The 18022-nt window shown below is 45.4% G+C and overlaps 1 protein-coding gene across 1 annotated transcript in view; it reads right to left on the reverse strand.

Moving 5' to 3' along the window:
* The window catches only part of LOC128692216 (NK1 transcription factor-related protein 1-like), a 12155-nt gene extending 11317 nt beyond the window's left edge, over nucleotides 1-838 (reverse strand). The window contains exon 1 of the mRNA XM_053781291.2: nucleotides 1-838. This exon is cut by the window's left edge and continues 245 nt beyond it. Within this exon, the coding sequence (XP_053637266.1) occupies nucleotides 1-683 (683 nt within the window). The 5' untranslated portion in view covers nucleotides 684-838.
* Nucleotides 839-18022: the final 17184 nt, after the last annotated feature.

The raw sequence follows: 18022 nt of genomic DNA on the forward strand, positions 1-18022 counted from the left end.
TCTTCAGGGGGTTGCTCGTCCGGGGGCTCTGATTTGTCATCCTGTGGAGAAGTTCTTGGAGTCTGATGGTGTTGGGGCGGAGAGGTATCTCTGTGATGGTGGTGGGGACTGGTTGTTGCTTGGTGATGGTGGGGGCTGGTAGTATCCCTCTGTTGGCGATGGTTGAAGACTGTAGAAACTCTATGTTGGTTGTGGTGGGGGGCTCTGGTGTCCCTTTGTTGGTGGTGGGGGGCAGCAGAATGTTGTTGATGGGAATTGATGGGGGTCGTTGAGACAGGCGGCGCCACCAGCAACCCGTTGTGGTGGTTGAAGAGCAGGTTATTCTTTAACTTCTCGTTCTGCACAGCGAGGTGCTGGGCGAGGTTGTTGGTGAGGAGCTGGTGGAGATCGGCTTTGCCCGGGAGATCGAAGCTCGCCAGGCATTTCATGGTCGAGGGAATCTTCAGGAGCGGTCGCTGGTGGCCAGCGGCCTCCGGCAGGCTGGACACTCGAGTGGAATCCCCGGACAAGTCAACTGGATAAAACGTATCCACGGACGACACATCGGGGAGGTCTGTGGGAGGCGGCGACGTCTCCATTGCGTCTATGGTCTCCTCTAACTCCAGCCGCCGCAGCTTGTGGCGGCGGAATTCACCGGAGGAGTTCGGCCGCTTGACGGAAGCCTCTTCCGTTCGATTTTTCATCGTCTCTCTGTTGGCCACGACTAAGATCTATTTTTTTATATCACTTAAATCTCACGCCAGTGTTCTGAGTGTCATGCTTTAAGCGCACACGAGCGGTGGACAGCGTGTTAGCGAGTCTGATTTCCGACACACGGGGCACTGACTCCTCCCCGATAAGTCAGTGTAACGTCTGTGTTGCGTTTCTCCAGGCATCTTGACGTCTCCCTTGGTGTGCATCTTCCTAGCCACCCTATACAACCCTCCCTCTTATTGGCTCTCCCCAGCCACTCGCTCTATGTAACCCACCCATCCATTGGCCCTCCCCTACCTCTCAATTTAGGGATCTCTACCCTGGTTGGCGGTACTGCCTGTAAACAAACCACGAGGGGCGGCGCCGGATGAAAGCCAGGCGGTGACTGGGTGTCAGTGAGGAGTGGGCGGGGTCGCGGGAGGTGAGGGGCGGTGCTGGGCGACATCATTAGGCGTGATAAACGCTGACAGAAGCGCTCCCGGGAGACATCTCACAGCCAACGACACAAATTGACCGCGCCAAGATAAAACTTGACGCTAACAGGGGAATTGGTCCAATATGGGGCCATAGTTAACAGTGGCAATTACTGGCAGGAATGGTTGCTCGGGGGATGGGAGTAGAGGGAGGAGGAGGAGGAGGAGAGGTATCACTGGAGGAAAGGAGGAGCAGGAGGAGGACAACGAAGAGGAGGAAGAGAGAGAGAGAGAGAGAGAGAGAAGGGGGAAAAAAGGATGTTTGGTGTGGAGTCTGGCGAAAGTTGTTTTTCTTTCGCGTTCATTTTGTTTTAGGGGTCACAGGGGAATGAAAGATTAATTAGGTGGAAGCTATTTTCCTTAGGTTGGGGTGAGATGAAGAGGGAGTGGGGAGGAGGGGAGAGAGAGAGAGAGAGAGAGAGAGAGAGAGAGAGAGAGAGAGAGAGAGAGAGAGAGAGAGAGAGAGAGAGAGAGTAATACTGTGTCAAAGTCACTGTGTCTCGTGTTTCAAGATCCGGATTAAAATCTCTGGTCCCCACGGCATCCTATCTTCCCTTCCTTAACACCTCCCCCCTCATCATCCCCCTCACCATTCCCCTCATCATCCTCCTCCTCATCATCTTCATCATCCCCCTCATCATCCCCCTCATCCCTCTCATCATCCCCCTCATCATTCTCCTCATCATCCCCCTCATCATCCCCCTCATCATCCCCCTCATCATCCCCCTCATCATCTCCCTTATCATCTTCCTCATCATCTCCTCATCATCTTCATCATTTCCTCTCATCATCTCCCTAATCATCTCCCTCATCATCTCCCTCATCACTTCCTCATCCTTTCCCTCATCACCTCATCATCTCCCTCATCACCCCTCTCGTCATCCTCTCATCATCTCCCTCATCATTTCTTTAATCTCCCTCGTCACCCTCTCATTATCTCCCTCATCATCCCCCTCATCATCTCCCTTATCATCTTCCTCATCACCTCCTCATCATCTCCTTCATCATTTCCTCTCATCATCTCCCTCATCACCCCCTCATCATCTCCCTCATCACTTCATCATTTCCCTCATCACCCCTCTCGTCACCCTCTCATCATCTCCCTCATCATCCCCCTCATCATCCCCCTCATCATCCCCTTCATCATCCCCATCATCATCCTCCTCATCTCCCTCATCATCCCCCTAATCATCCCCCTCATCATCCCCCTCATCATCCCCCTCATCATCTTTCTTATCATCTCCCTCATCACCTCATCATCTCCCTCATCATCTCCTTTATCATCCCCTCATCATCCCCCTCATCATCCCCCAGGTGACAGCCCAGGGTGAGGCTGTGGGCTCGCACCACTGTACCTGTTAAACGTTACTTCTTATCCACTCTTCCCTCCATTAATTTCCTCTCTTCTTATTAGCAACTGGAAGCTGAAGACTCAGACGAGTCACAGGGACGTTAGGAAGTATTTCTTCAGTCATAGAGTCGTCAGGAAGTGAAATAGCCTAGCAAGTGAAGTAGTGGAGGCAGGAACCATACATAGTTTTAAGAAGAGGTATGATACAGCTCAGGAAGCAGAGAGAGAGAGGACCTAGTAGCAATTAGTGAAGAGGCGGGGCCAGCAGCTGAGTCTCGACCCCTGCAACCACAATTAGGTGAGTACAATTAGGTGAGTACACACACACACACACACACACACACACACACACACACACACACACACACATGCAAGCATATGTACATAACAAGGATACATATATACACAATGACATATATTTCTGTTCTCCTTGACATTTTTATCCCTTTCTTCACTATTTTGCATACCCTGAGGCAGAGGTGGCTGGGCTTGTGCAACACGGGGGAAGATCTTTCTCATCTTGCAGAGTGAACACATCTAGGTCTTATAAATTTCCCAAAGAATATGATGATCACTGGTGACGAGTTCCCATTGCTTATATATGGAAAGAAGAAAGAACTGAAAAGGAGCACTGTACATAACTCAAGAGGATCGTCAAATAGAACGATAGAAACAAGTGAAAGATCTGGGAGTGGCTATGTCAGCTGACCTTTCTTTTAAGGAGTACAATAGGGCAAATGTCACGACTGCCAGGAAGATGACGGGATGGATAAAGAGAACTTTCAAAACAAGAGAAATAGTGTCAATTTTAACACTATTCAAATAGACTGTTCTCTCTCGTTTAGAGTATTGTTCAGTGTTGTCGACCTCGTTCAGGGTAGGGGAGATGTCAAAGCTGGAATGTAAACAGAGATCATTTACGACATGCAGAGAGTCAATGAAGAATTTAAATTACTGGGTTATTACATGTGAACTCTCTTCTGGAGCCGAGGACAGACAGAGATATATGATAATATATACCTGGAAAGTACTTCAGGGCCTTGTCCAAAATCTGCACACTGCCATAACAACATACTGGAGTGAGAGATGTGGGAGGAAGTGCACATATACCTAGTAAAAAGCAGGGGCACCATGGGCGCAATAAGAGAACACTGTATCAACATCTTACCAGAAGATATTAGAAATACTGCTGGAACATATATATAAGTCTTCTAGATAAGTATCTCTGCCAAGTGCCAAATCAACCAGACTGTGAAAGATAAGTGGGGTCAACGGACTTCCAGGAGCAATAGCCAAGTTGACCAGGCTAGCAGCAGATGAGACTGGCCCAAGGTCGGGCTTTAGGAGTAAGAAAACTCTCGGAATTTCTGGACTGCAATGTCTATAAAAATCGTTCATTTACTTAGTCAATGCAAAGTGTGGATGCAGTCTCAAAATTTCAGATGTAAAGAATAAAAAAGGCACAATACCGTGACTGGAACAATACCGTGACTGGAACAATACACAAATATGAGATAAATGGTTTAAAACCAACAAGTTGAAGATTGAGACAATTATGCAACATATGGGAATCTATATTGAAGAAACGTTTCGCCCCACAGTGAAGATTCCCATATGTTGCATAAGTATCTCAAACTTCAACTTGTCGTTTTTTTTATTAAACCATTCATCACAACTGTCAGACACTGGAATATCATGGGATCTTGATACAAAGAATTCTTCAACTATGTCCAACCTTTGGACGAAGACCTACTTCGACTAGTGGATGGTACCACTATCCCCCCGCCTCCTTCTGCTTCCCCTCACCTGACTACAGTATATAAGCCACGTCTACGGCCCTATGCTGTACTTTCCACAAAATTGATGGACTGAACACATCGACTCCAGCCTGAGGGACTGATTACCTCAAACTCATCATCTTCTTACACCCTTCTGATTTGTATTGGACTGATGAAGCCACTGTGTGGCGAAACGTTTCTTCAGAAAAGATTCCCATATGTTGCATAAGTGTCTCAATCTCCAGTACACAAATAACCCGGACGTAGGAGAGAGAAACTTAGACGATGCTTCGGTCCTACTTTAACCATTAAAAAGTCACACTAACACAAGAGAGGGAGTCTGTATATAGGTGAGGGGGACAGGGACGGGACCAAGAGGGGAAGAGGAAGAGGTTGTCGTAGTAGTAGTGGTAGTAGAAAGTAGGGAGAGTAGTTTAAGTGGGACAAGAAGTGGACGTTGAGGTGTTCGTGCCATATCCTGTAAAGTGTGCAGGGTGATGTCTCTGAAAGGTAGGATGTTTATACACTCATAAGATATATGGCCCGTGTGTCTGTCCACACACCAGTGTATGACACTGTCTCTGTACACACACCAGTGTATGACACTGTTTCTATACACACACCAGTGTATGACACTGTCTCTGTCCACACACCAGTGTATGACACTGTCTCTGTCCACACACCAGTGTATGACACTGTCTCTGTCCACACACTGCATTTGTCACTGACATCACCATACAAACAGTACTCATTATGACTGATAATGAATCTGCTAGTTCCTATCTGTACTATTCTACTTTCTTCAAGGTCGTTTGCTAGTTCCTTTCTGACAACGTCTCCCGAACTTCCGGTTGGAAAACTAAAGTTATACTCAACATTCTCTCTCTTTCTAATATTTGTTCGGCTAATTCCACGACTTCGTCATGCTCCTGGAGGCCTGTGTGAGATGAAATCCACAAACGCTTAAAAGTAATCCATTTCTTAATAATTTGTATATATCTGTGCCCAGCTTCAATGCACCAGCATGTTACGCTCAGGTCTCAGGCTATTTAAAGCAGGTAATGAGAGAGAGAGAGTCAGATACAATCAGAATGTGTGTGATTGTTATGACACGCTTGAGAACAACAAGTGTGACAAACAGTTTGTAAGGTGGAAGTCATATTATTAGATCTAATACACCTCTGTATTACAGTGTCATCAGACTGGTTTACAATAACAGCGCTTCCTGCCCTCCCACTTCCAGGGTTAAGGGAGCCAGTGCCTTGAGAGACGGGCGCCAACATTTCTGTTCAAACGATTCTCCTAACCACAGCATCTTCACCCCTCGTTCAGAGTGCAAGCACTGTACTTCCCACCTCCAGGACACCAGCCCGGTTCACCAGTTTCCCTGAGTTCCTTCGTAAATGTTACCTAGCTCACACTCCAACATCACGTCAAATCATAAAAAATAATTGGCCTCTACTAACTTCTATCCAACACGCTCTCACAAGTTTGTTAGATGTCCAAGCCCCTAGCACTCAAAATCTCCTTTACCTCCTCCCTCCAACCTCTCCTAGGACAACCCCCTACCCTTCCTTCACCCCAGATTTATACACCCTCCAAGTCATCCTATATTGTTCTATTCCCTCTCAAACCACCTCAACAACCCTTTTTAGCCCTCTCAATAATAATTTTAGTAACTCCACACCTCCTCCTAATCTCCAAACTCCGAATTCTTTGCATAACATTCACACCACACATTGCCCTCAAACACGACATCTCCACTGCCTCCAGCCTCCTCCTCGCTGCAACATTCACAACCCAAGCTTCACACCCATACAACAGTACTGGTACCACTATACTCTCATACATTTTCCCTTTTCTAGCCTCCATAGATAACTTTTTTTATTTTGACTCCATAGATGCCTCAATGCACCACCCACTTTTTATTTATGTGTATGTGTGTGTGAGTGTGTGTGTATGTACGTGTGTACGTAATGTGTTTGTTTGTGTGTATAATGTGACCATATGTGTCCCGGTGTACAAGGGGCGGAGCTTAATATCTCGTAACAGCCGGGATAACTAATTGGTGATTATCCTCTAACAACTGGTATGACAACATGCGCCTTGGCTCTGAGGAGGGAGAGAGACGTGAGCGAAAGAGGGAGCCAGGGAGCTGGAAAGGGAGGGAATCAGGGAGCGAGGGAGGGAGAGAGAGGGTGTGTGATCTATGGAGAGAGAGAAAGAGAGAGAATAATGGGATGTAAGATAGGAGAGATTGACAGAGATGGGATGAGAGACAGTGAGGAAGGAAGGGAATGAGAACGAACAGGTGAGAGAGTAATAAAGTAGAATAGGAGACATAAGGATAATGAGAGATTACTCTCTACATAGAACCAACACCACAACTGGTGCTGTTACTGCTGTTACTGCTGTTACTGCTGCTACTGTTGTTACTGTTCCTACTGCTGTTACTGCTGTTACTGCTGCTACTGTTGTTACTGTTGCTACTGTTGTTACTTTTGCTACTGCTGTTACTGCTGCTACTGTTGTTACTGTTGCTACTGCTGTTACTGCTGTTACTGCTGTTACTGCTATTACTGCTGCTACTGTTGTTACTGTTGCTACTGCTGTTACTGCTGTTACTGCTATTACTGCTGCTACTGTTGTTACTGTTGCTACTGCTGTTACTGCTGTTACTGCTGCTACTGTTGTTACTGTTGCTACTGTTGTTACTTTTGCTACTGCTGTTACTGCTGCTACTGTTGTTACTGTTGCTACTGCTGTTACTGCTGTTACTGCTGTTACTGCTATTACTGCTGCTACTGTTGTTACTGTTGCTACTGCTGTTACTGCTGTTACTGCTGTTACTGCTGTTACTGCTGCTACTGTTGTTACTGTTGCTACTGCTGTTACTGCTGTTACTGCTGTTACTGCTGCTACTGTTGTTACTGTTGCTACTGTTGTTACTGCTGTTACTGCTGTTGCTGCTGCTACTGTTGTTACTGTTGCTACTGCTGTTACTCCTGTTACTGCTGTTACTGCTGCTACTGTTGTTACTGTTGCTACTGTTGTTACTGTTGCTACTGCTGTTACTGTTGCTACTGCTGTTACTGCTGTTACTGCTGTTACTGCTGCTACTGTTGTTACTGTTGCTACTGCTGTTACTGTTGCTACTGCTGTTACTGTTGCTACTGCTGTTACTGCTGCTACTGCTCTTACTGCTGCTACTGCTGTTACTGTTGCTACTGTTGTTACTGTTGCTACTGTTGTTACTGTTGCTACTGTTGTTACTGTTGCTACTGCTGTTACTGTTGCTACTGTTGTTACTGCTGCTACTGCTGTTACTGTTGCTACTGTTGTTACTGCTGCTATTGCTGTTACTGCTGCTACTGCTGTTACTGCTGCTACTGCTGCTACTGCTGTTACTGTTGCTACTGTTGTTACTGCTGCTACTACTGTTACTGTTGCTACTGTTGTTACTGCTGCTATTACTGTTACTGCTGCTATTGCTGTTACTGCTGCTACTGCTGCTACTGCTGCTACTGCTGCTACTGCTGCTACTGTTGTTACTGCTGTTATTGCTGTTACTGCTGCTACTGCTGTTACTGCTGCTACTGCTGCTACTGCTGTTACTGTTGCTACTGTTGTTACTGCTGCTACTGCTGTTACTGTTGCTACTGTTGTTACTGCTGCTATTGTTGTTACTGCTGCTACTGCTGTTACTGTTGCTACTGTTATTACTGCTGCTACTGCTGTTACTGCTGCTACTGCTGTTACTGTTGCTATTGTTGTTACTGCTGCTACTGCTGTTACTGTTGCTACTGTTATTACTGCTGCTACTGCTGTTACTGCTGCTACTGCTGTTACTGTTGTTACTGCTGTTACTGTTGCTACTGTTATTACTGCTGCTACTGCTGCTACTGCTGTTACTGCTGTTACTGTTATTACTGCTGCTACTGCTGTTACTGTTGTTACTGTTGTTACTGCTGTTACTGCTGTTACTGCTGTTACTGTTGCTACTGCTGTTACTGTTGTTACTGTTGTTACTGCTGTTACTGTTGCTACTGCTGTTACTGTTGCTACTGTTATTACTGCTGCTACTGCTGTTACTGCTGTTACTGCTGTTACTGTTGTTACTGTTGTTACTGCTGTTACTGCTGTTACTGTTGTTACTGCTGTTACTGCTGTTACTGCTGTTACTGTTGTTACTGCTGTTACTGCTGTTACTGCTGTTACTTTTGTTACTGCTGTTACTGTTGTTACTGTTGTTACTGCTGTTACTGCTGTTACTGCTGTTACTGTTGCTACTGTTGTTACTGTTGTTACTGTTGTTACTGCTGTTACTGTTGCTACTGCTGTTACTGTTGCTACTGTTATTACTGCTGCTACTGCTGTTACTGCTGTTACTGCTGTTACTGCTGTTACTGTTGTTACTGCTGTTACTGCTGTTACTGTTGTTACTGCTGTTACTGCTGTTACTGTTGCTACTGCTGTTACTGTTGTTACTGTTGTTACTGCTGTTACTGTTGTTACTGTTGTTACTGCTGTTACTGCTGTTACTGTTGTTACTGCTGTTACTGCTGTTACTGCTGTTACTGTTGTTACTGTTGTTACTGCTGTTACTGCTGTTACTGTTGTTACTGCTGTTACTGCTGTTACTGCTGTTGCTGTTGTTACTGTTGTTACTGCTGTTACTGCTGTTACTGTTGTTACTGCTGTTACTGCTGTTACTGTTGCTACTGTTATTACTGCTGCTACTGCTGTTACTGCTGTTACTGCTGTTACTGCTGTTACTTCTGCTACTGTTGTTACTGCTGCTACTGCTGTTACTGTTGTTACTGCTGTTACTGCTCTTACTGTTGTTACTGCTGTTACTGCTGTTACTGCGGTTACTGTTGTTACTGCTGTTACTGCGGTTACTGTTGTTACTGCTGTTACTGCTGTTACTGTTGTTACTGCTGTTACTGCTCTTACTGTTGTTACTGCTGTTACTGGTGTAACAGCAGGAACATTAGATCAGGGTAAAGAACTTATCTATTTTAAGGTCTGTTTTTATTAATTTACATTAAAATAATCTATCGTAACTGAACCCAAAATACCATAAGGTAACATAATGTAACATAACGTAACGTAATGTAACATAACGTAACATAAACATATAATATGAGGCGACACAATAACATAACGTAGCATAACATTACATAACCTAACGTAACATAAAATAACGTACCGTAACATACCCTCACCTAGCGTTACGTAACGTAACATACAATAGAACGTAACATGGCGTAACCTTACATAACGTAACGTAACGTAAAAACTGCGTCCAGAGAGAGAGAGGGAAAAAAAGGGTTGAAATCCACACAGCAAGAGGAAAAAAATAATAAATTGTCGTAAGATAACTTACAAAATAAGATAGAATGAAGAGAAGGAGAAGAGAGGAAGAGGAGGAGGGGGAGGGGGAGGAGGAGGGTAGTGGTAGGGGAGGAGTAGGGGTGGGGGAGAGGGGGGAGGGAGTCAGGGAAACGAGCGGGTGTCGTTATGGTGATTCATGGCCACCATGGAACCTATTAGCACAATTCACCAACAATTTCGTAGTGGATGGTGAAAATTTAGTGTTGGAGAGATGAACGATGTGTTTCAGAACTTTGTGGTTGTTGTTGTTGTTGTTGTTGTTGGTGGTGGTGGTGGTGGTGGTGGTGGTGGTGGTGGTGGTGGTGGTGGTACTGGTGATGGTGGTAGTGGTGGTGGTGGTGATGGTGGTGGTACTGGTGATGGTGGTAGTGGTGGTGGTGGTGATGGTGGTGGTACTGGTGATGGTGGTAGTGGTGGTGGTGGTGATGGTGGTGGTACTGGTGATGGTGGTAGTGGTGGTGGTGGTGATGGTGGTACTGGTGATGGTGGTAGTGGTGGTGGTGGTGGTGATGGTGGTACTGGTGATGGTGGTAGTGGTGGTGGTGGTGATGGTGGTGGTGGTGATGGTGGTAGTGGTGGTGGTGGTGATGGTGGTGGTACTGGTGATGGTGGTAGTGGTGGTGGTGGTGATGGTGGTGGTACTGGTGATGGTGGTAGTGGTGGTGGTGGTGATGGTGGTGGTGGTGATGGTGGTGGTACTGGTGATGGTGGTAGTGGTGGTGGTGGTGATGGTGGTAGTGGTGGTGGTGGTGGTGGTACTGGTGATGGTGGTAGTGGTGGTGGTGGTGATGGTGGTGGTACTGGTGATGGTGGTAGTGGTGGTGGTGGTGATGGTGGTGGTACTGGTGATGGTGGTAGTGGTGGTGGTGGTGATGGTGGTGGTACTGGTGATGGTGGTAGTGGTGGTGGTGGTGATGGTGGTGGTGGTGATGGTGGTAGTGGTGGTGGTGGTGATGGTGGTGGTGGTGATGGTGGTGGTACTGGTGATGGTGGTAGTGGTGGTGGTGGTGATGGTGGTGGTACTGGTGATGGTGGTAGTGGTGGTGGTGGTGATGGTGGTGGTGGTGATGGTGGTGGTACTGGTGATGGTGGTAGTGGTGGTGGTGGTGATGGTGGTGGTACTGGTGATGGTGGTAGTGGTGGTGGTGGTGATGGTGGTGGTACTGGTGATGGTGGTAGTGGTGGTGGTGGTGATGGTGGTGGTACTGGTGATGGTGGTAGTGGTGATACATTTTACAAACACAGTTACACAAACAAGTCTTGCAGTAAATAAACAGTCAAGGAATACTTATAGCAGCACTACAGTAGACCAGTACTCTACTTGTAACCTAAAACTGACTGCTTTCACTTCCGCTGAGTGCAGTCAGCTACTGCTAGTGAGAGACTGACCTCCAGATCCGAGTGTAAGTATAAAGTCACTTCTTCGGGATATCAACTTCTTCACCCTGATTGTTTGAGATTTATAATTATCAGCTACTGATAGTGTAGTCGTGGGGCCCATACGACCACACGACTATAAACTATCAGACTGTGACCAGTTCTAGAAGGACTGAGAGATGTACTTGTATGATGAACATTAAATATATGTTATGTACACAGTCCACACTGGTGGTGGAAGTGACGACTACAACAACAGTAGTGACTACAACAACAACAGGAGCAACAACAAACTACCAACAATAACAAAACACATTTCCCCGCCCCCCAGGTCCACAAGAACAGAGAGTGTAGTTGTCAGGTGGTGGCGCCGGCAAACTACCCTTAACGATGCATTCTCAACCCTAACAACGTAACAACCATGGCCGGTAATTGGGCAGTGAGGCGGTAGTTAGCCAGCAACCAGTGCAATGATGATGAATGATGAGTGAGGGGTGCCACTGGTGGCCCTGGGGAGAAGCTGGGGGAGGAAATGTGAGAGTGGGGGAGAGAGGGAGGGGAAGGGAGGAAGAAAGATGGGAAAGAGGGAGGGGGAGAGTGAAAGATAGAGAGGGAAGGAACGAGGGTGAAATACAGGGAAGGAAGAAGGGAAGAATGGTGAAGATAGTGCTGGAAGAAGGGTGGAAGGATGGCAGAAGATAGAGAGGGCAGTAGAAAGGGAGTAAGGGAGGTTGGGTTGAGGGAGGATAGACATACATGTGTGTGTCTGTCGATATGTCAGAAGTACTTGTAACCAAGACTAAGTCTGGCTACTATAACATCAGACTTCGACCATAGCAACATACTCTATACACAAGGAGAGAGAGAGAGAGAGAGAGAGAGAGAGAGAATGAGCCAATGTAAAGTAATAAGAGAGTGATGCAGGTGGTGGAGAGCGAAAGAGGGAAGAAGCAGAAGTGTGATGAAGCGAGGAAGAGGGGACGAGAAAGGAGAGATAGAGGGGAAAGGAAGAGAGAAAGGAAAAGGGTGAGAAGTAATTTGCGGAGAAGCTGATTGAGAGAAACCAAAAGGAGGAAGAACCACAGGAACAGTTAAGGAAGAGGGGAAGAGGAGGAGGAGAGAAGAAGGAAGAGAATGAGAGAAGAATATATATATATATATATATATATATATATATATATATATATATATATATATATATATATATATATGCATATATGCATATATATATATATATATATATATATATATATATATATATATATATATATATATATATATATATATATATATATATATATATATATATATATATATATATATATATATATATATATATATATATATATATATATATATATATGCATATTAAACTGTCAGAATGAAGACAAGAGAAGCATGCAAGAAACCGCTGTACAAGTGCTTTGCATGTCTAGAGATCAGTTAGATGCAACGCTGAGGCATTCTGATGATTCTCCAGCAGCTGCACCAGAACCATCAGTTGACAACGAGAAGTGGTAGAAGCAAGATCGTTGTGACAGTCATAGTAGAACCATTGGTACACGTAACTACAACTATCAGACATTACCTGGGATAACCACTTGTACACATAAGTACAACTATCACAATGTATATTACCTGGGATAAGTCAAGAAAAGGTCAGACAAAATGGATTCCCAGTGTCTCCCTGACTGGTGCTGGCTACCTCTCTGCATACTAATTTGGTATAGGTAGTTGCAGCCCACGTCTACTATCCATTACTATCTCTCCTGCAAATTCGATGTTATTTTCTGTATGTGGTCTTATATATTACCCCCTCATTTTCGTATCGGAAGTGGCCGGAGGGAATAGAGGGTGGGGAGAGAGCCTTCTGCTTCACTGTCCTCGCCTCATATGCCTACCTTAATACACGATAGTTTTTAAACTGGGGTAGTAGCAGTAGTAGTAGATAGATCTTCCTAGTAGATAGTCTGGGTGTGAATTCTGCTACAACTCTTTTTCCCCACATATATACTCCCACCCACAGCCCACCCAGTGCCCACACTCCACCCACAGCCCACCCAGTGCCCATACTCCACCCACAGCCCACCCAGTGCCCATACCCCACCCACAGCCCACCCAGTGCCCACACTCCACCCACGCCCACCCAATCTTTGTGTCAGAGTCGATGAATAAGGGATCGTTGCCTGGGTGTTAATCTGACCTGGAACACCGTACCTTGAGTGAATGTTTTCACTAACATGTTGTATTCATACACACGGTGTATTTCACACTCTCTCTCAATGGCCTCCACCGCCTCATGTTTCAACAGTTAATTATGTTTCTTTCATTGCTGAGCTGCTGGGGGTGTGTAAACACCGAGGGTGGGAGGGGGAGGCTTGCTCTAACTGTGCCCTATTCACTCTCTCTCTCTCTCTCTCTCTCTCTCTATTTCTTTTTTCTTTTTCTCTCTTTTACACAGGTTTCTACAAGGTTAGGTTAAAGTTCCTAACTTTATTGACAAGCTAAGAGCTGTTACTTACATCAGCTCTGTCTCTCTATCTCTCTCTCTCTCTTCTAGGCCTACCCATACTTCAGCACCAAACCCTCACGGAAGCCTCAAGGATGAACTCTGCCATCCTTGTTTAAATACTTAGCGAGGGTCTGGCGTTGTTGTAAGCTTTACTAACCATCGTTAGGCGAGGCGGCGACACGGTGATGTTCTCTCGCCTCGCGTTTAACAGGTACCTGAATAGGTAAAAAGGAGGCAGGGGTAAGTAGGTGATAGAAGGCAGGAGAAAGTAAAGGAGGCAGGCACAGATAAGTAGGTGAGAGAACTAAGGTGTAAGTAGGTGATAGAAGGCAGGAGAAAGTAAAGGAGGCAGGCACAGATAAGTAGGTGAGAGAACTAAGGTGTAAGTAGGTGATAGAAGGCAGGAGAAAGTAAAGGAGGCAGGCACAGATAAGTAGGTGAGAGAACTAAGGTGTAAGTAGGTGATAGGAGGCAGAGAAAGGTTTTCTAATTGCAAAAAATAAATAGGTTTGCTAGGTTTGAAGCCTATCGACTAACAATAATAATCTGTTACCTGTAGCTTACCTGCAGTAGGTCATGGATAAAGGGTCACTGGCCCTGTGGCCTAGTACCAGACTAGGCTTCCCGGCTCCTGGCCTGATCGACCAGACTGCTGGTGCCAGCCTCACGCAGACAAACGCACACACCTGAAATTGGCTCTACAAACTCGTTAAACACTCTCTTGAAGACAGCTATAGGCTTGTTGATAATTTATCTTATGTATGAAAAGGTTGAAGAGTCTTGGTCCCCTAACACTTGTTCAGTTATCTCTGCTTTTCATTGGAGGTATGTTGCACAATCTGCCAAGCCTCCTGCTTTCACGAGAAGTGATTTCAGAGCGTAGGTTTGAAACCAGTCCATCCAGCATTTTCCTGGTGTAAATTATGATGTATCTCTCTCGCCTATGTTCCCAGAGATTACAACTTGAGAAATTTCAAACAATACCAGTAATTCAGATGACTTTCTGACCTTATAAGACCAGTGAAGGCTCTCTGCCTATTCTCCAGTTCTGCAATTTTCCCTGGAGGAGCCGTTAGTATTTAGTAATATTCCGGTCTCGAGATATCAGATGTATTTCAATCTGTTTCACTTTCTCACTCTTTCTTTCTCCCCGTTTCCTCCTCTTCCTCCTGCCTTCCCTTCTCAGGTCATGACCTGGTGTTAAGATACTTGGCACCTTCTTATCTAAATACTGGCACTAGTGTCATCTTCCCATGACCCCTCCCTCTCTCTTTCTCTCTCTCTCTTTCTCTTTCTCTCTCTCTCCTTCTCTCTCTCTCTCTCTCTCTCTCTCTCTCTCTCTCTCTCTCTCTCTCTCTCTCTCTCTCTCTCTCTCTCTCTCTCTCTCTCTCTCTCTCTCTCTTTCTCTCTCTCCCGTATTCCCTACACACGCCTCCGCTCCTATCCCGTCTCTAAATACCTTTACCCTTCCATCCACTTCTATTCCACATGCTTTTGCTTCACTCCCCACCCTTCCACACTCCTTTCCTTCCCTCCATATCCCCCACACGCCTCTCCTTCCCTCCACTCCCTCCTGGAGGGGAGCCAGGCCTGAGGTCACCCTAGACAGGTGACTGACACACTGGCTGGTTCTTACGCGACCAGACTGCAAGAGGACCTGACTGTAAGTCTACCATCCCAGCCAGGACTCTCACACTGCGAGGAGTCCTGTAGGGGGAGGTGTAGGAGGAGGAGGTGTAGGGGAAAGAGGTATAGGGGAAGGAGGTGTAGGAGGTATAGGAGGTGTACTAGGTAGGTGATGGATACAGCAGAAGTCTGTGGATCCTTGAGGGTATTATTTTTCTTTATTTTGTTTGTGTTGGGGTTAGGGAAGGAGAGTTGAGAGGGGGAAGGGAACGTGAGGGGGGAAAAGGGAGGGGGTGAGGGGAAGAAGGGGTGAGGGAAAGGAGGGTAAAATGTGGGAACAACTGGATGGTAGAAATTGGAAAGAAATGATGAGAAATTGATAAGAGTTTTAAAACGATGAAGGAACTGATGAAAGAGGGATGGAATGGAAGGAAGAAATGGATCTCATCCATTACGAAGCTAGTGAGAGAGAAAGAGATAGAGATAGATAGATAGATAGATAGATAGATAGATAGATAGATAGATAGAGAGAGAGAGAGAGAGAGAGAGAGAGAGAGAGAGAGAGAGAGAGAGAGAGAGAGAGTCAGTGTTGAGCTCACAAGAGACGAATAGGATCTTAAGTAGGAACATTCACTTGAAATATTTCCGTGTATCCCCTATTCACGTAGTAGTAAATAGGTACCTGGGTGCTGCTCTCTTGACACTGCACTTAGTGGTAAATAGGTACCTGAGTGCTGCTGCTCTCGGCCCAAACACCGTCTCATAAATCAGATGTAAAGATGACTGCTGAATACTGACAGAGTGCTAACAGAGACAGTTAGCACTGTGGTAGCGCTGGTCAGCAAGTTATATGTAGCCTTAATGACCCTGGTGTAGTAGACAGATTTTTAAGCTCCATTAACCAACCAGCCTTAATGACCCTGGTGTAGTAGACAGATTTTTAAGCTCCATTAACCAACCAGCCTTAATGACTCTGGTGTAGTAGACAGATTTTTAAGCTCCATTAACCAACCAGCCTTAATGACCCTGGTGTAGTAGACAGATTTTTAAGCTCCATTAACCAACCAGCCTTAATGACCCTGGTGTAGTAGACAGATTTTTAAGCTCCATTAACCAACCAGCCTTAATGACCCTGGTGTAGTAGACAGATTTTTAAACTCCATTAACCAACCAGCCTTAATGACCCTGGTGTAGTAGACAGATTTTTAAGCTCCATTAACCAACCAGCCTTAATGACCAGGTGGTGTAGTAGACAGATTTTTAGCTCCATTAACCAACCAGCCTTAATGCCTGGTGTAGTAGACAGATTTTTAAAGCTCCATTAAGCCAACCAGCCTTAATGACCTGGTGTAGTAGACAGATTTTAAGCTCCATTAACCAAGCCAGCCTTAATGACCTGGTGTAGTAGAGCAGATTTTTAAGCTCCATTAACCAACCTAGCCTTAAGTGGCCTGGTGTAGTAGACAGATTTTAAGCTCCATTAACCCAGCCAGCCTTAATGACTCTGGTGTAGTAGACAGATTTTTAAGCTCCATTAACCAACCAGCCTTAATGACCTGGTGTAGTAGACAGATTTTTAGCTCCATTAACCAACCAGCCTTAATGACCCTGAGTGTAGTAGCAGATTTTTAAGCTCCATTAACCAACCAGCCTTAGTGCCCTGGTGTAGTAGACAGATTTTTAGCTCATTAACCAACCAGCCTTAATGCCTGCCTGGTGTAGTAGACAGATTTTTAGCTCCATTAATAACCAGCCTTAATGACCCTGGTGTAGTAGACAGATTTTTAACGCTCCATTAACCAAGCCAGCCTTAATGACCCTGGTGTAGTAGACAGATTTTTAAGCTCCATTAACCAACCAGCCTTAAGTGACCCTGGTGTAGTAGACAGATTTTTAAGCTCCATTGCCAACCAGCCTTAATGACCTGGTGTAGTAGACAGATTTTTAAGCTCCATTAACCGCCAGCCTTAATGCACTCTGGTGTAGTAGACAGATTTTTAAGCTCCATTAACCAACCAGCCTTGCCAATGACTCTGGTGCAGTAGACAGATTTTTAAGCTTCATTAACCAACCAGCCTTAATGACCCTGGTGTAGTAGACAGATTTTTAAGCTTCATTAACCAACCAGCCTTATGCCAGCCCTGGTGTAGTAGACAGATTTTTAAGCTCCATTAATAACCAGCCTTAAGTGACTCTGGTGTAGTAGACAGATTTTTAGCTCCATTAACCAATCCAGCCTTAATGACCCTGGTGTAGTAGACAGATTTTTAAGCTTCATTAACAACCAGCCTTAAGCTGGACCTGGTGTAGTAGACAGATTTTTAGCTCCATTAACCAACCCAGCCTTAATGACCCTGGTGTAGTAGACAGATTTTTAAGTTCCATTAACCAACCAGCCTTAGCCTGCCTGGTGTAGTAGACAGATTTTTAGCTCCATTAACCAACCAGCCTTAATGACTCTGGTGCAGTAGACAGATTTTTAAGCATTCAATTAACCAGCCTTAATGACCCTGGTGTAGTAGACAGATTTTTAAGCTCCATTAACCAACCAGCCTTAATGACCCTGGTGTAGTAGACAGATTTTTAAGCTCCATTAACCAACCAGCCTTAATGACCCTGGTGTAGTAGACAGATTTTTAAGCTCCATTAACCAACCAGCCTTAATGACCCTGGTGTAGTAGACAGATTTTTAAGCTCCATTAACCAACCAGCCTTAATGACCCTGGTGTAGTAGACAGATTTTTAAGCTCCATTAACCAACCAGCCTTAATGACCCTGGTGTAGTAGACAGACTTTAAACCCCAATCAAATAATA

This window comes from Cherax quadricarinatus, chromosome 53 (assembly GCF_038502225.1).
Source record: "Cherax quadricarinatus isolate ZL_2023a chromosome 53, ASM3850222v1, whole genome shotgun sequence".
NCBI classification, from domain to species: Eukaryota; Metazoa; Arthropoda; class Malacostraca; order Decapoda; family Parastacidae; genus Cherax; species Cherax quadricarinatus.